The sequence below is a fragment of the Lepidochelys olivacea genome (assembly GCF_965140295.1).
Source record: "Lepidochelys olivacea isolate rLepOli2 genome assembly, chromosome: 16".
Taxonomy (NCBI): domain Eukaryota; kingdom Metazoa; phylum Chordata; order Testudines; family Cheloniidae; genus Lepidochelys; species Lepidochelys olivacea.
In genome coordinates this window covers 3,827,802-3,849,033 of record NC_140426.1, presented here as the reverse complement: position 1 = coordinate 3,849,033, position 21,232 = coordinate 3,827,802, and the positions used below count along the sequence as shown (strand labels likewise).

Here is a 21,232-nt window from a genome sequence, read left to right as displayed (position 1 = left end):
CATAACACAAGAACTACGGGTCACCAAATGAAATTAATAGGCAACAGGTTTAAAACAGACAAAAGGAAGTATTTTTCACACAATACACAGTCAACCTGTTTCAGAGTAACATCCGATGAAGTGAGCTGTAGCTCACGAAAGCTCATGCTCAAATAAATTGGTTAGTCAACCTGTGGAACTCTTTGCTGGAGGATGTTGTGAAGGCCAAGACTATAACAGGGTTCAAAAAAGAACTAGATAAATTCATGGAGGATAGGTCCATCAATGGCTATTAGCCAGTATGGGCAGGGATGGTGTCCCTTGCAGAGGATAGAACAGAGGTGGGCAAACTACAGCCCACAGGCTACATCCGGCCCATGAGACTGTCCTTGCCTGGCCCTTGAGCTCCTAGCCAGGGAGGCTAGCCCCCGGCCCCTCCCCTGCCGTCCCCCTGCCCCCACAGCCTTAGCTTGCCCTGCGGACAGCACGGCTGGCTCCATCCAGGCAACAGGGCCGCGAGCTCCTGCTGCTCTGAGCAGCATGGTAAGGGGAGGGCGGCAGTGGTGGGGGATGGGGGTTGGATAAGGGGTAGGGGGTCCTGAGGGGCAGTCAGGGGACAAGGGGATTGGGGGCGGTTGGATGGGGCAGAGGTTCTGGGTGGGGGGGCGGACAGGGGACGGAGAACAGGAGGGGTTGGATAAGGCGTGGCAGTCCAGGGAGGGCCTGTCAGGGGGCAGAGGTGTGGCTAGCGGTCAGGGGGGCAGTTAGGGAACAGGGAGCAGGGGGGTTGGATAGGGGGTGGGATCCTGGGGGTGAAGGATTGGGGTGGGGCATCTTGGGAGCGGGCAGTCAGGGGACAAGGAGCAGGGGGGGGTTGGATGGGTTGGATGTTCTGAGGGGGGCAGTCAGGGATGAGAAGTGGGAGGGGGTGAATAGGAGGTGGGGGCCAGGCTGTTTGTGGGACACAGCCTTCCCTACCTGGCTTTCCATACACTTTTGCACCCCAATGTGGCCCTCGGGCCAAAAAGTGTGCCCACCCCTGGGCTAGAAGCTGGGAATGGGTGACAGGGGATGGATCACTTGATGATTCCCTGTTCTCTTCATTCCCTCTGGGGCACCTGGCATTGGCCACTGTCAGAAGACAGGACACTGGGCTAGATGGACCTTTGGTGTGACCCAGTATGGCCATTCTTATGTTCACGGAACTCCAGACAAACTTAGCACCCAGACAAACTGGTCTTAATGATGAAAGGTTATTACCAGAGCTGTCCTTACCCATACGCAAACTACACAGCTGCATAGGGCATCAGGAAATTTGGGGAACCAAATTGCCCCAAATTTCCTGGTGCCCTACACAGCTGTGTGCTGCTCCAGCAGCCAGCCTCATCCCCTGGCCGGCTGATCCCGCCAGGAAAGCTGCCCCTGTTCCCACCCCACGCCCACTCCACCCCTTCCCCCATAGCCCCCGCCCCTACTCCACCCATGCCCTGCCTCTTCCCACCCCTGCTCTGCCCCCGCCCCAACCCCACTCCGCCCCTTCCCCCGAGCTACATCCTGGGGGACTGCAGCAGGGGTCTGGCGCTTTGCGCCACTGGTGAGTGCTGGGGGGCGGTTCCCTCCTGCTCCCAAGTACCAAGGCTGGGAGCCAGGGGAGCAGAGCAGAGCAGGCTGGGGCCAGATCACTCCACTTCCCGCTGCCCTGTGAGTGCAGGGTCGGGCCTGCCCTGCAATCACTGGGCGGCAGGAAGTGGAGCAACCCAGCCCCAACCCGCTCTGCTCCACCCTCTCATGCTGGGGGGCAGTTTCCCCCCAGACCCCAAGCCCGTGCCTGCTCCCCACAGATTCTGAGCACAGTCCCCCTGCTCCACACAGGCCTGGAGCTTGGCTGTAGACGATGGATCGTGTGGTGTGGTCTGGATGAAAGCTGGAGGCATGTAGGTAAGTATAGCGGTCAGTAGGTTTCCAGTATAGGGTGGTGTTTATGTGACCATTGCTTATTTGCACTGTAGTGTCCAGGAAGTGGATCTCTCGTGTGGACTGGTCCAGGCTGAGGTTGATGGTGGGGTGGAAATTGTTGAAATCCTCGGGGAATTCCTCGAGGGCATCTTTCCCATGGTTCCAGATGATGATGATGATGTCATCAATGTAGCGCAAGTAGAGAAGGGGCGTTGTGGGACAAGAGCTGAGGAAGCGTTTTTCTAAGTCATCCGTAAAAATGTTAGCATACTGTGGGGCCATGCGTGTACCCATTAACTAACAGTAATGTTAGTTGGTCGTTTACGCTCTCCAATGGAATAATTTCACAAATATTGCATTTTTACAAGAATTCTCTCTAGGTCTCCTCACCACAGTCGAGTTTATTTTGTTCTAAATGTCTAACAATGTAAGCATACGCAGTGCTGGAATGGGTAGTGATGGGTTTAGAAGGAGCCCTGCAGCAGCATAGGTCCCCAGAAGAATTCTGCCGGACTCAGCAAAACTTCTCCAGCTGAAGTGGGTCTCTGTCACTGTTTGGAGGTGGATAGTGTTCTTTCCTTGTGCCAGCTTAGTTTACCTGGTCAGTGCAAGGGAAAAAGAAAAAAGCATGGAGAGTCTAGACTAGTACAGTGTGTTTGCATTTCTCTGTGTGATTGTCATGTACCCCTGCAACGGGATGCACAGACCCTGTCCCTGGGCTAGCAGAGAAGGAAGGGCCACATCTGTTTGTATTGATTGCAAGAGAACACACAATGCGGTAGAGTGTTGTATCAACCAGGCAAGGTACTAACAAGCTTCAACAGGACTTTATTTTCAAAGTGGAAACCTCTTTACCAAGCTGCTGCTGCTGCACCCTCGGTAGCTTTCTCCCAGCCTCTCAACTCCTCCCCCCTCCTTCCTGTTTCCTGTCCTTTCAGACTCCCAACTTCCAGTGCTCCCAAGTCTAAGAATTACAAGCAACATTTAAACACCGCAGTAGAGACAACTGGAAGGAAGGGGTGGGCTCACTCCCGCTCTATATAAAAGGTCAGTTGCTGAAAAAGGCAGAGCGGAAGGAGGTGTGTAGCGGGAGAACAGTGCCTGCCGTGCTCTTTGAGGCTGAAGATGTATTTTACTCTAATGAAGGGAGAAGCTTGGCTGGAAGGGCTCGGTGATCCCTGGGAAGGGTGGAGGGACAGAGCCATGAAGTCCTGCAGACCAGAGAAGGAACTGATGGGCTTTGTGTGGGTCAAGTGAATGTCTGATATTTTCTTCCTGTAGGTTAATACAGCAATGTGGAAAAACTGAGGCACAGCAGCGTACCCCATGGAGAGCCATAGTGACCCTCTTACAGCCCCACATGGGTGTGCAAATTCAGGGGAGGGAGAGGGCCAAGGAGCCTTCCTGTCCTTATATCCCTGTGTAGGGTGAGGGCACAGTCTGGCCTGGGTCTGTGCTTTTCACCAGCCTTGACACGGCTCCCTTTTCAAATGCAGACAGTTCCAGTATATAGAAAATCCAGGATTTCAGGCCTTGTCCGTTCCCATCTGCGTTTTGCCTATTTATAATCATGGTAGAGGAGATGCACCCCTTACTCTCCAAAAGCACGTACTAAAATAACCTTCCTGGATGGCGTTCTGCTTTGACACCCACTGCCATGAACTAAGTTTACCACAGCTATGCAATGGTTCCCTTTATTCATCTGGGAAGTAGGCCCATCTGTGGGTTTAAGATAAGCAGGAATACTGACTTTTATGTGCATGGTGGGGAATCTTTCCATTTTCTCCTTCGCATCCCCCACTCTCCACCCCATCACCACCTGCTTTCAATGATCCCCTCTCAAACCAAGTGGTACCCAAAATGATTCTTCCCACAGCTCATCTGTGTCTGCTCGAAGTGGCCAAGAACAGGCTATACAAGGTGCTTCCAGGTGTGAACAGCCAATTATGCTTCAGGCAAATAGGCCTTCAGATTACAGAAGCCTGGGGCTGCTTTCCACAATCCTGATTCCCAACAGGGTTATTTTAGGAACATTCCATCACTTTCTCCTGGGACTGTTCTAATCTGCAACAAATCATTTTGATGGTTCACATGCATTCTCCCCCACACAGGAACTGTTCCTGGGTTTCAGCCACCATGCCCTTCCATAGCTCTAACAAATGCCTTGCAATCACATCTGTCAGACATTAGCTCTGTTATGTGGTTTAGCTAACTCGTGTCATGTCTGTATTTTTCTTCTTAGGCCTTTGATAAAACAGTTACTAAGGACAACCGTCTAGCTGTTGGCTTCTTTCAAAGAGGGTTTGTCCATCTGCAGTTAGCAATGTAAGTGTAATGCTTGTCCATTTCACTCTTTGCTTCTCTTTCTTAAATGATATTTCACCCTTCTGAAGTGCATTTTGTCCAGTGTTCTCAATGCAATTTGCAAATATCAGTTAAGCCTCAGAAGATCTTTGTCAGTTAGGTCAGTATAATCTCCATGTTACAGTTGGGGAGGCTGAGGTTTAGAGAAGGGAAGTTACTTCCCCAAGGCCTCACAGTGAATCAGTGGCATAGCAAGTTACAGAACGCAGACTCTGATTACCATACTGCATTATATGTGTACTCAGACACCCCAAAAGCAAAAGTTAATAAACGTAAAGACAATGTAACTCGTAGCCATAGCACAGACACCCTCTCTAAAACTCTTGTATCTGAGTCCATCCAAAATCTTCCAGTCACTGAACAAAGACCAGAAACATATCAGACAATTGATCTATCAAGTCTGGTATCCCACCTCCCCAGGAAAGACCGTTTACTAGGGCTGTCGATTAATTGCAGTTAACTCACACGATTAACTGAAAAAAATTAATTGCAATTTAAAACATTAATTGGAATTTTAATCGCACTATTAAGCAATAGAATACCAATTGAAATGTATTAAATATTTTGGATGTTTTCTACATTTTCATATATATTGTATTCTGTGTTGCAATTGAAATCAAAGGGTATATTATTTTTATTACAAATATTTGTACTGTAAAATGATAAACAAAAGAAATAGTATTTTTCAATTCACCTCATACAAGTACTGTACTGCAATCTCTTTATCATGAAAGTGTAACTTACAAATATAGATTTTTTTTTGTTACATAACTGCACTCAAAAACAAAACAATGCAAAACTTTAGAGCCTACAAGTCCACTCAGTCCTACTTCTTGTTCAGCCAATAGCTAAGACAAACAAGTTTATTCACATTTACGGGAGATAATGCTGCCCACTTCTTATTTACAATGTCACCACAAAGTGAGAACAGGCGTTCTCATGGGACTTTTGTAGTCAGCATTGCAAGGTATTTAAGTGCCAGATATACTAAACATTTGTATGCCCCTTCATGCTTCGGCCACCATTCCAGAGGACAGGCTTTCATGCTAATGATGCTCATTAAAAAAATAATGCGTTAATTAAATTTGTGACTGAACTCCTTGGGGGAGAACTGTATGTCCCCGGCTCTATTTTACCTGCATTCTGCCATATATTTCATGTTATAGCAGTCTCAGATGATGACCCAGCATATGTTGTTCATTTTAAGAAAACTTTCACTGCAGATTTGACAAAATGCAGAGAAGGTACCAATGTGAGATTTGTAAAGATAGCTACAGCACTTGACCCAAGGTTTAAGAATCTGAAGTGCCTTCCAAAATCTGAGAGGGACGACATATGGAGCATGCTTTCAGAAGTCTTAAAAGAGCAACACTCCATTGTGGAAACTACAGAACCTGAACAACCAAAAAAGAAAATCAACCTTCTGATGGTGGCATCTGACTCAGATAAGAAAATGAACATGCGTTGGTTTTCATGGCTTTGGATCGTTATTGAGCAGAACCCATCATCAGCATGGGCGCATGTCCCCTGGAATGGTGGTTGAAGCATGAAGGGACATATGAATCTTCACTTCTCAGAGTTCAAGCAGCAGAGAGTTACTGTTCCTTCTTGTCAGGGATTTTTATTCTCTTCCCCCAGAGTTCAAGCTGGTGGGATGAGTTCACCTGCAGGTCTACTCTCCCTGAGTATGAGGGGAAGCAATCAACAAAGTCTTTAATCTTTAATGTTTCTGTGAGGCTGGCAGACCAGGTCATGCTACAATGTATTCAGGTCAATTCACTTTTGTATTATAGATCAGTGGTGCAAGTAGAAATCATTTATTTCCAGTATTGCACTCATGGGAGGGACAGAAGAGAGGGCACGTGACTTCCCCATGTGACCCTCCATGTGACTCCTCCCCGCCCCCAGTCTGGAGCCCCCATGCTCTCCCCATCCCCGCCGACACCCCCCTTACTTGTCTAAAGTTTTACAACTGCAGATGAAGTGGTAAAATGATGCTTTGGGCCCCTGGTGCCATCTGTACTTGCAGGTGTCACTGAGGATCCAGCAGCACCCCAAATTGAAAAAGGAAGGACAATCACCCCACTTTCCCTTAACACACTATCAGTGCCTCCCTTATGTCCAAACTAAGCTCCTGCCAGCTTGCCTTTATCTAAGTGTTGCTCTCTGCCAGGCACTAGGAAAGCAAAGATGCTGCGCCATCTGGGTTTGATGGAAAGGAGGCATAGAACTGTGTGTGCCATGTGCAGTGTGATAGAACGTCTGCCCACAGTGTTTTATTATTTTCCTCAGCATGATATACAGGAGAGGCAATCAAAATCAGCCTGGCAGAACGTGCATGAGAATTGTCTCTGGTCAGATAAGCAATTGATCAAAGTCACATTCTCTGATCTCTTGGGGCCAAATCCTGTTCCTATTGAGATCAAAAGGAGTTTTACTATTGAGTTCAATGGGAGCAGGCTTTGACATTTGGAGAGGAAAGAACAAAACCACTCAAGCAAGGGATATGTTGCTTATACTACAGGTATCAAAGGCTGCTGACTCATGTGAGAAAGTCAGCAGAAATCTTATCTTTGTCCATTGCAAGGGAGAAATCAGCAATCAGTGAGGCTAGAACAGTCTCTCTACGACATCTAACTCATAAGTCCATCTGCAAAGGATCAAGGAAATATGAAGGCTCCAGATTACCTTAAAGTCCTCAGTCAGTTGCTCCCCTCAGTATATGTTCATAGTCCAGAGGCTGGAGCAGAAAAGAGGCAAAATGGACCTTTTAGCTTCTGCCAAGTGCCAAGTAAAGGGAAATCTGGTCTCACTGTGAAAGATGGTGTTTGGAGTCACATGGGCAAGTTAAAAGAAAAGGAGTACTTGTGGAACCTTAGAGACTAACCAATTTATTTGAGCATGAGCTTTCGTGAGCTACAGCTCACTTCATCGGATGAATACTGTGGAAACTGCAGAAGACATTATATACACACAGAGACCATGAAACAATACCTCCTCCCGCCCCACTGTAGAACACTTCAATCTCTCTGGTCACGCAATCACAGACATGAAGGTCGCTATCTTACAACAAAAAAACTTCAAATCCAGACTCCAGCGAGAAACTGCTGAATTGGAATTCATTTGCAAATTGGATACTATTAATTTAGGCTTAAATAGAGACTGGGAGTGGCTAAGTCATTATGCAAGGTAGCCTATTTCCCCTTGTTTTTTCCTACCCCGCCCCCCCCAGACGTTCTGGTTAAACTTGGATTTAAACTTGGAGAGTGGTCAGTTTGGATGAGCTATTGGCAGCAGGAGAGTGAGTTTGTGTGTGTGTGTATGTTCCCCGGGGGGGTGGGGGGGGTGAGAAAGCCTGGATTTGTGCTGGAAATGGCCCACCTTGATTATCATACACATTGTGAAGAGAGTGGTCACTTTGGATGGGCTATTACCAGCAGGAGAGTGAGTTTGTGGGGGGGGGGGGGCGGAGGGTGAGAAAACCTGGATTTGTGCTGGAAATGGCCCAACTTGATGATCACTTTAGATAAGCTATTACCAGCAGGACAGTGGGGTGGGAGGAGGTATTGTTTCATGGTCTCTGTGTGTATATAATGTCTTCTGCAGTTTCCACGGTATGCATCCGATGAAGTGAGCAGTAGCTCACGAAAGCTCAAGCTCAAATAAATTGGTTAGTCTCTAAGGTTCCACAAGTACTCCTTTTCTTTTTGTGAATACAGACTAACAGGGCTGTTACTCTGAAACATGGGCAAGTTAAATGTCCATCACCCCCACCCATATACTAGTTAGAATGTTCACAGGAAAAGTCCATTAAGTGTAGACAGGCGTTTTCCAGGGTCCATTGTGAGCTAAGTGTTCCTTAATGGGCCATTCAGCTTGACTTGTCCCTTCATGTGTTGGCTAAATACCTTGTGGGCGTTACCACAGGAGCAAACATGTAGGAAACATAGCTAATATTCATAAGTTCAGAAACCAAGATGGATATATATGCATAGAAATAGCATAATCATAAGTACCAGCTATTTCATGTACATGACTATTCCCAAAAGTTATTCTGAAAAATCACACCACGTACCTGAGACCCTATGTGCCAGCACCATGCCCCACTGGAGTTTTGTTATCCGTTATGTAACAACAGAGATGGAGCCAGTGACATGACTCCATTTAGCCTAAAATGGCAAGGTTAATTTTTAGCTGTTCAGGTGTGACTGAGCCTTTAGTCAGTGAGGGCATACTGGCTGGCATGCATTCAGGTTCATAGAATTATAGAATCATAGAATATTAGGGTTGGAAGAGATCTCAGGAGGTCATCTAGACCAATCCCCTGCTCAAAGCAGGACTGACACAAACTAGGGGGGAGGGATAGCTCAGTGGTTTGAGCATTGGCCTGCTAAATGAAGGGTTGTGAGTTCAATCCTTGAGGGGGCCATTTAGGGATCTAGGCCAAAAATTTAGGATTTGTCCTGATTTGAGCAGAGGGTTGGACTAGATGACCTCCTGAGGTCCCTATGATTCTAAATCATCTCAGCCAGGGCTTTGTCAAGCCAGGCCTTAAAAATCTCTAAGGATAGAGATTTCACCACCTCCCTAGGTAACCCGTTCCAATGCTTCACCACCCTCCGAGTTAAAACCTTTTTCTTAATATCCAACAGACCTCCCCCACTGCAACTTGAGACCATTGCTCCTTGTTCTGTCATCTGCTACCACTGAGAACAGCCGAGCTCCATTCTCTTTGGAACCCCCCTTCAGGTAGTTGAAGGCTGCTATCAAATGGGCTTCAGTGTTCCTTTGCAGATAACTTTGTAATGTTCATAAACCAGGTATATGCTGAGGTGGTTTAAAGCATAACACAGGTTTTTAGGTTTGCAAATCTGTTAACCTCTGCCTCTTTGAGATTTTATTATTAATTATTATTTTGCTGGTCATAATGTGGGAGGGTATCCTCTCCGCCGTCTGCTCATGAGGTTATGTATGTGTCTTGTAGCACTCTTCTGAACACCAGTTCGAAGGGATTTTTTTTTCAGTAAGTGTGGACTGATTCTTTTCTCTCAGAAGGCATGTAATTTTTTCAGGTTCACACTGATTAACACAGAAAACAATTGGGGCTGTTAAGCTTTATTCAAATTCCATAGAAAATTAAGTTCAGCTATATTTTTCAGTACAGTGATGAAATGGGTGTTTGTATATACAAATATCAACATGCTTAACTACTCACTTCCCCCAAAATACGTAGTATTTCAGTCTGTTTATATGGAATATGGGAGTTGGGTGAGGAACCATTTCAGCATATGTGTGACTTATTAGAAGACAAATTTTAAGTAGAACTGTATCCTAAACTGCATTATGATATTGTACCCAAACATTGCATTTCAATGGGAGATTCAACTTCTTTTATAGGAGCAGAACAGACTCCTGAAACTCTTACCACAAAAGTGGTCCATAGACACGCAAATAGTCCCTTTGTTTTCAATAAAAAGAAAAGGAGTACTTGTGGCACCTTAGAGACTAACCAATTTATTTATTTAATTGGTTAGTCTCTAAGGTGCCAGAAGTACTCCTTTTCTTTTTGCGAATACGGACTAACACGGCTGCTACTCTGAAACCTGTCATTGTTTTCAATGGGATTGATCGAATGATTAAGGGTTTACAGGATTAGGTTCCAAGTTTGTAAATTGTTCTAGATGAAACTGACAATGCCTGAGCTGTCAGATCAGAAGGAGCTTTATTCAAATATAGGTGGGAAGATGTGTGATAAGTCTTAGCTCCGTCGTTAAGATGAGGAACATATTTTTAGCAAAGTTCTTGGCAGATTCCTGAGGCAGCTGGTTTAAGGTTGTCAGTGTCATTTTGGCATTTTGGGATGTATATGTAGGGGCATTGCCAGCAGATCGAGGGACATGATCGTTCCCCTCTATTCGACATTGGTGACGCCTCATCTGGAGTACTCTGTCCAGTTTTGGGCCCCACACTACAAGAAGGATGTGGAAAAATTGGAAAGCGTCCAGCAGAGGGCAACAAAAATAATTAGGGGACTGGAACACATGACTTCTGAGGAAAGGCTGAGGGAACTGGGATTGTTTAGTCTGCAGAAGAGAAGAATGAGGGGGGATTTGATAGCTGCTTTCAACTACCTGAAAAGGGGTTCCAAAGAGGATGGATCTAGACTGTTCTCAGTGGTAGCAGATGACAGAACAAGGAGTAATGGTCTCAAGTTGCAGTGGGGGAGGTTTAGGTTGGATATTAGGAAAAACTTTTTCACTAGGAGGGTGATGAAACACTGGAATGCGTTACCTAGGGAGGTGGTGGAATCTCCTTCCTTAGAAGTTTTTAAGGTCAGGCTTGAGAAAGCCCTGGCTGGGATGATTTAGTTGGGGACTGGTCCTGCTTTGAGCAGGGGGTTGGACTAGATGACCTCCTGAGGTCCCTTCCAACCCTGATATTCTCTGATTCTATGATTATAATCTTCACTTATAGTTCTCTCACCCACAAAACTGGAAAATGAGGCATTTGTCTTCTTTGTGTTGCTGCTCCAGTTCCAGTTCGCAAAATGCACGTTGGACTAGTTTGGCTGCAAAGAAGAATTCTGTGTGCCCTCTGGACAACACCTGATTCCCATCAGGGTGCAGAACTGGGCTGACATCAGAATCCAAACATCCTCTGGTCAGTGCAAGCAGAGGCATTCCTCTAATGATTTGGACTTGATGTGATGCAGTATGAATGTTATGGATAATTCAGACCAATGGGGAGAAACAGAATAAAAAACACTCTTTAAACACCTTCCGTCGCCCCCCCACACTCCTCTTGAGGACTCCTGACCAATTTAACAGCACAATACATATGCTGTTAAAGCCATGTAAAGAATGAATGCCCTCCCTAGCCCAGTTCTGCTCCTTTAAGGAGCAGAGCACAGCCCCTGAAAGACTTTTGGGAAACTGGCAGTTTATTACATCACTGACACCACTTGGAGTTACAAACTGTGACTTACCTGTGCATATATTTTAACTGTTTTAACCTCAATAACTCTCATTTCCTTTTCTTAGCTAATAAACCTATAGTTAGTTTACTATAGAATTGGGTGCCAGCCTTGTCTTTGGTGTAAGATCTGGAGTACCAGCTGATCTGGGGTGACTGGTCTCTTGGGACTGGGAGAAACCTGATGTGGTGTGGTTTGGAGTTTAAAGAACCTTTTATCACAAAGTTCAGCTTGCCTGGGTGGCAATATAGACTGGAGAGTCTGAGAGGACTGTCTGTGATTCCATGGTGAGCCTGGTAAAGTGATCCAGGAGTTCACATTTGCTATTGGCTTGGGGAAATGTAATTATAGACCACACCGCCAGTTTGGGGTTCTGCCCTTGTTTTCTAACAGTTTGCCCTGAGGTAGGCACTCACAGTCATGAGCCACTCCAGACAGCATTACAGTTTCACAATGGCTCCTTTGTGGATCTTCTTGGTGGGCAGGACCTAACACCTTCTGTAGGAAGCCAGTATTTCTACATTAATTAATGCTCCTTTCCATTTGATGACTTACACAGTTACAGAGGATTACAATGCAAACACTTCATATAATCTTATATACTCTTACAGGGTACAGATGTTATAAGTAAGATTAATACATGCAGCATCCTACAAGCCTTCATAAAGTCTAAACAATAAACACGTTCTTATAAATCTAAGTCATATATTTTAACAATACTAACACACAGGTGAGTTAGACTGTTTTCCAGCTGTGCATCTGTCAGTGTTCAGTGAGGCCTGGGGCCTTGGCATGAGCTGGCACCTGGGCTCCTAGCAACACCGACCTCACTCCCCTTCCCCCCGTCCCTATTATGATTTTAGTTGTCCCCATAAGGTGACCTTTGTGTCTCTGTGGCTGCTCCCCTCTGTTGGGGGAGGGTGGCCATTGCCATTCCTGTTGGTCAAAATGGCTGAGCCAAATTCTGCTCTGAACAACACTGGGGTAAATTCAGAGTAGAACTGATTGGAGGAACGTCAGTGGAATCATATTCTGTTAGAATGTACCGTTCCGTTGAGGAGTTCATTTAGGAAGAAGAAAGGGAGAGAAAGTTTAGACAATGTCAAAACAAAATGTTTCAATTCTTCATTTTGAAAAGACTATTCATTCTGATTTTTTAAAATTCTGTATAGAAATGAAATGTTTTCAGCAATTTGAAATGAAAAAAAATTCCTTTGCAGAGAACTTCACATTTTTCAAATTTGGAATGAAGCCAAATTTAGAACTCTGGAATTTGTTCTCCAAGCAGATCTTCCATCCTCTGCACAGCTCTAATTCAGAGCAATTCCATTTGTAATCAGTGGAGTTCCTCTGCATTTATACATATGTTGTTCAAAAAAGATTGATTCTCAGGATTTGTCTACACAGCAGAGACAAACCCACAGCTGGCCGGGGCTTGGGCTGTGGGGCTGTTCCATTGCTGTATAGACTTCCGGGCTTGGCCTGAGCTCTGGGACCCTCCCACCTCACAGGGCCCTAGAGCCCAGGCTCCAGCCCTAATCCATAAGTCTACACTACGATTAAACAGCCTCCTGCTTGAGCCCTGAGAGTATGGGTCAGCTGGCACAGGCCAGCCGCAGGGTTTTCTCAGTCCCTTCCCCTTTAGCTGGAAATTGTTGACCAGTATCAGCATTACCCTTCAGCACTTTCTTTTTCTCTGAAATTTCTGCAAGGACACTAGTTAGGATAAAATTGAAAGGGATCCCAATTCCCATAATTGGAGCATAATGTGAATAGTTTCTAGAGTTAGCAAGGAACTGTTAGTCTTTCCACTTTCTCCCATCTCCTCAGTATCATGACTGCATTTTGGATGTCAAAAGTTAACAGACTCAGATAGTGGGATGAGAGCAGATCATCATGGAGGAAAGGGAAACTACAGTCTACATTTAGGGATTCCATATGTTTCTCCAGTGAAGCTTCCTCTAACCCAGCCTGCTGGGAAGAGAAGAATCCTCTTTGCTAGTCTGGTTCCTGAGCTTGATACTTTTTTCTGCAAATTTGGGCATTCAGTTCTCATTTTCATCTTTATCCTTGTGCACTGCAGGTATGAAGAAGCTCTGTATGACTGCAGCATGGCCCTCACTCACCTAAGAAATAACCCTTTCATTGACTACAAACAACTGGGACTAAGGCACATGCTCTGTGCCTGGGAGGTGAGTGTGTGGGTGGGTAGGAGATATATCTTTACTTATCGGCAATGGAAAGCCAACTGGATGCTTTCCAAGCTGTGTGCATCAAACTCAGACTCCAAGACTGGGCCTTTGGGCACCAGTGGTCCCTGTCTCTTTCCGTGACTATCTGCAGCAAATCCAGCCAAGCCAGATGCCTATGGGAGGCTGGTAGGGTTGCCAACCCGCCAGGCAGAGGTGAAAGTAAACCGGTCCAGTACAGTATGACATACCAGGAAGAGCCGGTACACAGCTGACCATACCGGCAGGGGGCAGCTTCCCCAGGCAGACAGTTTTAAAGAGCCCTGGGCTCCCAGCAGAGCCCTGTGGCTCCCGGCTGCTGCCGCAGCTACCGCTACCATGGGGCTCTGGCGGTGATTTAAACAGCCCAGGGCTCCCGGCCACTGCTACCGAAGCCAGAGCCCCGGGCCCTTTAAATTGCCGCCAGAGCCCTGGGGCTCCTGGCCGCCGCTGCAGCTACCATTACCATGGGGCTCCGGTGGTGATTTAAAGGGCCCGAGGCTCCCAGCTGCAACTACTGACACCAGAGCCCTGGAGTAGCAGCAGCGATTTAAAGCGCCCAGGGATTTAAAGGCCTCGCCCCTTCCACCTGAGGGACACCCCCCCCCCCGCCTCCTCAGGATCCCTTAAGTTACTTTCACCCCTGCCTCCAGGGTTGTCCTGCAGTCTCCAGGAATGAAAGATTAATCTTTAATTAAAGATTATGTCGTGTGATGAGACCTCCAGGAATACATCCAGCCAAACTTGACACCCCTAAAGGCTGGTGCTGTGCCCAGGCAGGGCACAAGGCTCACAGCGAGTATTGCAACCGCGCAGGCAGCCTTCTCAAATCAAGGTGACAATTGATTAATCACCTGGCCACAGAGTCTGGGAGTTCTCAGGTTGGCACCGGAAAGTAATAGTCCGTCCTGGCCACGCCAATGCAGTGAAAGTGGTTTTCAACTCCAGTACTGGCTCTGGCTCTTTGTCTTCATTCCAGATGAGAGCTGCTGAGTCCTTCCACAGGGCAGCCCTTATTCCAGCCACCCGACACCTTTTTGCCTTTGTTCTCCAGCTGAGTTCACGTGTTCTGCCTGGGAGGGGGGTGGGCAGGAGTTCCTGCTATTAGGTGTCAACTGTTCAGTCATTGGGATGGGGCAAGAGGTGGGGATGGGGGTCTCATTGTCTCTTCACATCCTCTGTTGACCTGGATTAGTTTAAACCTGTTCTTTAATGACGCAGGACAGCAAAGTGACACACATACCTCATATCTCCTGAGGTGTTCCAGAAGTGGTGTTAACCCTTTTGCACTCACAGGGTAGCAATGCAAAGTACAGAAGGAAACTGAGGCACACATAAATTCCTAAAAATAGGTCAGAAAATTCCCACTTCTTCACACATCCCATGGGCCTAACTGGAAGACATAGCCCTAAGAATGCAAACTGTGAACAAATCCCAAGTTGTACTTAACAAGGCCTGGTCTGCAATTGGTAATGTTATTTGGCACATTCTTTTAAACGCCCAGTGTTCTGTCCAATAATTATAAATGTAAACACAGCAGAAATTACTGCTGCACAATATAAAAGAAAGACAATTTACCCAACTAATAATCTTAATGTCTGTGTATGTTCTTTACTCAGTGTATATAACTTGTATATTGGGGATTCTATCCCATGTGGCAGATGTAATGGGTTGTTATGACTTCCCTAGCTCATGCACAGTGAATTCCTGTCAGGGTTCCTTCCCCACTCTGAACTCTGGGGTACAGATGTGGGGACCTGCATGAAAGACCCCCAAATGTATTTCTACCAGTTTAGAATCACAGAATCATAGAATATCAGGGTTGGAAGGGACCTCAGGAGGTCATCTAGTCCAACCCCCTGCTCAAAGCAGGACCGATCCCCAATTAAATCATCCCAGCCAGGGCTTTTTCAAGCCTGACCTTAAAAACTTTTAAGGAAGGAGATTCCACCACCTCCCTAGGTAACGCATTTCAGTGTTTCACCACCCTCCTAGTGAAAAAGTTTTTCCTAATATCTAACCTAAATCTCCCCCACTGCAACATGAGACCATTACTCCTTGTTCTGTCATCTGTTACCACTGAGAACAGTCTAGATCCATCCTCTTTGGAACCCCCTTTCAGGTAGTTGAAAGCAGCTATCAAATCCCCCCTCATTCTTCTCTTCCGTAGACTAAACATCCCCAGTTCCCTCATCCTCTCCTCATAAGTCATGTGTTCCAGTCCCCTAATAATTTTTGTTGCCCTCTGCTGGACTCTTTCCAATTTTTCCACATCCTTCTTGTAGTGTGGGGCCCAAAACTGGACACAGTACTCCATATGAGGCCTCACCAGTGTCGAATAGAGGGGAACGATCACGTCCCTCAATCTGCTGGCAATGCCCCTAATATACATCCCAAAATGCCATTGGCCTTCTTGGCAACAAGGGCACACTGTTGACTCATATCCAGCTTCTCGTCCACTGTAACCCCTAGATCCTTTTCTGCAGAACTGCCGCCTAGCCATTCAGTCCCTAGTCTGTAGCGGTGCATTGGATTCTTCCGTCCTAAGTGCAGGACTCTGCACTTGTCCTTGTTGAACCTCATCAGATTTCTTTTGGCCCAATCCTCCAATTTGTCTAGGTCCCTCTGTATCCTATCCCTACCCTCTAGCGTATCTGCCTCTCCTCCCAGTTTAGTGTCATCTGCAAACTTGCTGAGCGTACAATCCACACCATCCTCCAGATAATTTATGAAGATATTGAACAAAACCGGCCCCAGGACCGACCCTTGGGGCACTTCACTTGATACCGGCTGCCAACTAGACATGGAGCCATTGATCACTACCCATTGAGCCCGACAGTCTAGTCAGCTTTCTATCCACCTTGTAGTCCATTCATCCATTTTAACCAGCTTAGGTTAAAACTTCCCCAAGGCACAAATCCTTTCCTCCTCCTTGGATGGTATTGCTACCACCACCAAGTGATTTAGACAAACATCCAGGGAAAAGGGCCACTTGGAGTCCCTGATTCCCCAAAATATTCCCCCAAGCCCTTTCATCCCCTTTCCTGGGGAGGCTTGAGCATAATATACTAACCAAATGCCTTTAATAAAAGTACAGACCAGACCCTTTATCTTTAGGACACTAAAATCAATCAGGTTCTTAAAAGAAGAACTTTATTATAAAGAAAAAGGTAAAAGAAGCACCTCTGTAAAATCAGGATGGAAGGTAATTTTACAGGGTAATAAACAGATTTAAAACACAGAAGAGTCCCCTCTAGGCTCAACTTCAAATTCCAAAAACAGGAATAAACCTCCCTCTTAGCATAAGGAAAATTCACAGGCTAAAACAAAAGCTAATCTAATGCATTTCCTTGCTTTACCTACAATTTTTGTAATCTGAGATGCTTATTTCAGGTAGAGTTTTAGGAGATGTTTTTTTCCTGCCTGGTCCCTCTCTCTGTCCCAAGAGAGCACAAACAAAACCTCTCCCCCTCCCACCCCCAATTCAAAGTATCTTCTTTTCTTATTGGTCCTTTTGGTCAGGTTCCAACCAGGTTATTTGAGCTTCTTAACCCTTTACAGGTAAAGGAGGGATTTTATGCTATCCTTAGCTCTATGTTTATGACAACACTTCTCTGAGGAATTAAGGGACAGAGGTCACAGACTAGTGCAGTCTGTGTGACAAAGGGGTTTTGAGAAGTAAAAACATTTTAAACAGAGATGCAGCTATTGTACATTTTAGCTAGTCTCCTTTACATTACTTTGTTTCCTGTGTCCTGAATCTTTTTGAATGCACTGAAAATCAGGTAGAAAAAAGTTTAATACTTCGACTCCCCTAAATGTGGAAAGAGTCATTGTGTGTCTCTGGTCAGGCATGTCCCAGAACCTGTCAGGCAACTTTATTCATGCATGTGCTCCTTAAAATGCTGTGTAATAAAGCTTCTATACAGCAGCAGTGTGACTCTTCCTGCATTTCCTTCCACTTTGTTGTCATGCCTTTGAAAACAATGGGTATGCCTTTCGAAAGTGCAGGGCCCCAGGCACGTCTGAAGGGTGGCTGGGGGAATGGGATTGGTGCACACACTGGCAAGCACAAACATATATTCATGAAGCATTCTTTAGAAGATATCAAGATGTGTATTCACACCATGTTGACCATCGAATGTCCTTTGAAAAGGTTTCACATTTTGCAAAAAATGAAAACAAAATACCACTGGAGGACTTCACCATCAGCACAAGTGTATGTCGATGGCGATGGTGATAAATCATCATTTGTGATTAATGCTCTAATGATCTGCTTTCATCTTAGTATCTCAAAGATCTTTACAAAAGTAAGGGCTAAACCCTGGTCCCACACAAGCTAATGAGAGTTTTACCACTGAAATCCATTGGACCATAGTTTAGCCTTAATTAATCTCCGCAACACCTCTGTGAGGTGGGTAAGTATTATTATCCATGTGTCAATAACAATGAGGAATAGGACTCAGTAGTTCTGGATCCTAGTCCTATGATCTTACCAGCAGATCATGGCCCATCTCAGGTTATGTGCTTATTTTCCCCACATCAGTTCACTCCTCCAGCATCTGTCACTCGGACATCTCCCAGACTCCGTTCCCCTTGGTGCCACTGTCCAACAAGCCACTGCTCTGTCATCAACCTAAATGCTAGCTGAGGAGGATCTTCTGGTCAACTTTTCCACCATCTCTTTTTCTTCTGTCTTTATCTATTAGAAGAACAGTAGCATTATTCATAGAATATCAGGGTTGGAAAGGACCTCAGGAGGTCATCTAGTCTAACCCCCTGCTCAAAGCAGGACTAATCCCCAGTTTTTGCCCCAAATCCCTAAATGGCCCCTTCAAGGATTGAACTCACAACCCTGGGTTTAGCAGGCCAATGCTGAAACCACTGAGCTATCCCTCCCCCATTACAGCCTCTGGCCTTTGATCAGGAGGATGGGCAATAACTATTGAGGCAGGAACCAGTGCTGGTCCTTGGGTTTGCCAGCAATGCACACTCCTAGGGAAAGCGGGTATTGCTCTTCATTCTTGTCGCTTCCTTAATGCCGCTTATCTCCACTAGCCCAAAGGTTACTTCCAAATCACAGACACAGACCTACCTTTTTATGTCCTGGGCCCAGCTTTTCAATGTGGGCACCTTAGAGTTACATGCAGGTCTCCCATTTGGATGCTTACATTGCCTCTTGGGCTTGTAAATGCCGATTTAATGAGCCTAGAGGTTGATTTGATTCCTAAATGTGGGAATTGGACACCTTGTTAGGAAGCCCACGTGTGATATCTGGGCCAGATGTGTTCCATTATAGTGCTGCTAGCTGTGTAAGTCCTACATGCTCTGCTGCTCATTGTACATGTGTGTGCAGGCCTAACCTGCTGCATTAATAGCACACAGGGCGTGGGGAGAGCTCAGCGGAGCTTTCCTGAAAAGCATGGGGTTTTGAGGTCGGGGAAAGCTGCAGGAATGCTACAGGCACCCTCTATAACATCTGGCTATTGACATCTGGACCGAGCTTAGCACCTCTGGGCCAGCCTCTTTGTGGTGTTTAGATGTTGCTTGTAATGATTAGAACTGGGAGCACTGGCTGTTGGAGTCTGAAAGGACAGGAAACAGGAAGGATGGGGGAGGAGTTGTAGAGGCTGAGGGAGAGCTACCAAGGGTGCAGCAGCTGCTTGGAAAAGACGTTTCCACTTTAAAAAATAAAGCCCTGTAGAAGTCCTTGCCTGGTTACTACAACACTCTTCCAGCCAGGGTTCAAGACTTGGTGGATCCTCATACTAAGTTGCCTGGTTGTTGTCTGAACTCTGTAGAAGAGCACATATCTGTCCATGTGACTCCCCACTGCTTTTCCTCCCAGAGTGTGGCTAGTGAATGTGCTGTCATTGAGTACGCTGTATGCCACAGAACAAGGGTATCACAGCAGCAGGATACATGCTTGCAGAAAGCCATAAAATATACACAGGGAAATGTTAGAGCCACTGGTGCCTAGAGAGGGACTAAACTACAGTGCCTCAAATGTTGTCAGAGATGATCCTCCTTTGAGAACTCTTCCTCTTTTGTGCCCCATGTACCTCTTTGCTTCCAGCACCCTGGTGACTAGTGCAGATCTGACCCAAAGGCTCTGAGCCTAGCAGGACAGCTTTATGAAGGGCAGAGTTTATTTTCTCTGAGCTCTGTATGTGAAGCTTTGTAAGACAGCTCTTGCAGCAGAATCCCCATGATCAACAGCAGAGGAAAGGCTGATCTGGTTGCTGTGTCTGTGATGCTCTGGGCACACCTTTCTGTTTCACTTGTGTTTCTGCATTTGGTTAGCTTCAATGAACTTCCAGTTGTTTTGATTCCTCGAGTTGCTGTTGAGAGTCTCATCCCCTTACTACTGGTTTTAGGTGCTGTACAATACTGCAGCAGTGCAGTGCCGGCTTGGGCTGTGGCAGGAAGCTAGAATAACCCTGGAGGAGGCTGTCAGACAGAGGCCTGAAGGAAGACCCACAAGCCTGGATGTTGCCCTTGAGCGGGTGCAGGTGAGACTGACTATAAATAAGGCTAAGATTTAGTCACAGAATCCATGACTTCCAGCAACCTCTGTGACTTCAGCCTCCGGTGTGGTCGGGAGCTTCAGGGTCCCCCACTGCCTGCAGGGGCAGGGAGCTATGGGGTACCCCCACCACCTCTGGCAGCCCCCAGAGTTCCAAGCTGGCACTGGTGGAGGGGGAACCCCCAATCTTCCAGCCGCTGCAGGCCCCTGGAGCTGCAGGCGGCAGAGGAGCCCTGCAGCCCCAGCTGCTGCAGGTGGCGGGGGAACCCCTGAGCTCCCAGCTGCTGTGGGTGGTGGGGCTTGCAGAGCTGCTGGAGGCAGGGGTACCCCACAGCCCCGAGCTGCTGCAGGCGGTTCCTAGCCCCTGCGCAGCTGCCCCACTTCAGGAAATGTGGGGACCCACGGATCCCCATTTTGTCACTAACATTTTTAGTAAAAGCCAGGGAGGTCAGGGCTTCCATGAACTTTTCTTTTTTGCCCATGACCTGTCCATGACTTTTACTAAAAATATCTGTGACAAAATCTTTGCTTTAACTATAAAGGGTTAAACCCTGGGGATTTCATAGGGCCCAACTTAAAAAGTCTCCACCTGGGCTATGAGCACTCCAAAGATTGGAGTGTTCCAGCTGTTGTATCTGCCCCCTGCCTGCAACCTGCCTACAGTGGCTTTTCCTTCCAAGCATAGAAGTTGTGATAGCCTGTCAGAGCAATTGTCCATCTAATTTAGCATCCTGTCTCAATCACTACCAGATGCTTCAGAGATAACTAGTAACACCATAGTGAACAGTTATGGAATAATCTGGTCATAGGGGAAGTTTCATCTTAGCTGCTGCCAGTTAGGGATCCGCTTGTGTTCTAAAGCACAGTGGTGATCTCCCCTATAAAATGCTATAAAAAACCCTGTCGAATGTAACTCTGGATCTTCTTATTGTCCATAAAAATGGCTAATCCTTGGCGTCAGTGATATCTTGTGACAATGAACCTCAGAGGTTAATTACTGGTTAATTCACCAGTTAAGTGCTGTATTTCCTTTTATTTGTTTTAAGTGTGTTGCTTTTTGATTTCATATCTTGTTCCTGTATTATCAAAGAGGGTAAACAGGAGCTCCTGATTTATCTTTTCTAGACTGGTCATTATTTTGTATACCTGTCATGTCTCATCTTACGCATCTGCTCTCCAGAGGAAACAGTCCCAGTCTTTTCATTT

At 46.3% G+C, this 21,232-nt stretch overlaps 1 protein-coding gene across 1 annotated transcript in view; it reads left to right on the top strand.

Moving 5' to 3' along the window:
* The window catches only part of NOXA1 (NADPH oxidase activator 1), a 44,448-nt gene that overhangs the window by 1,367 nt on the left and 21,849 nt on the right, over positions 1–21,232 (top strand). The window contains exons 2-4 of the mRNA XM_084650175.1: positions 4,178–4,260; positions 13,356–13,464; positions 19,878–20,012. Of these exons, the coding sequence (XP_084506301.1) occupies positions 4,178–4,260; positions 13,356–13,464; positions 19,878–20,012 (327 nt within the window). The remainder of the gene's footprint in view (positions 1–4,177; positions 4,261–13,355; positions 13,465–19,877; positions 20,013–21,232) is intronic.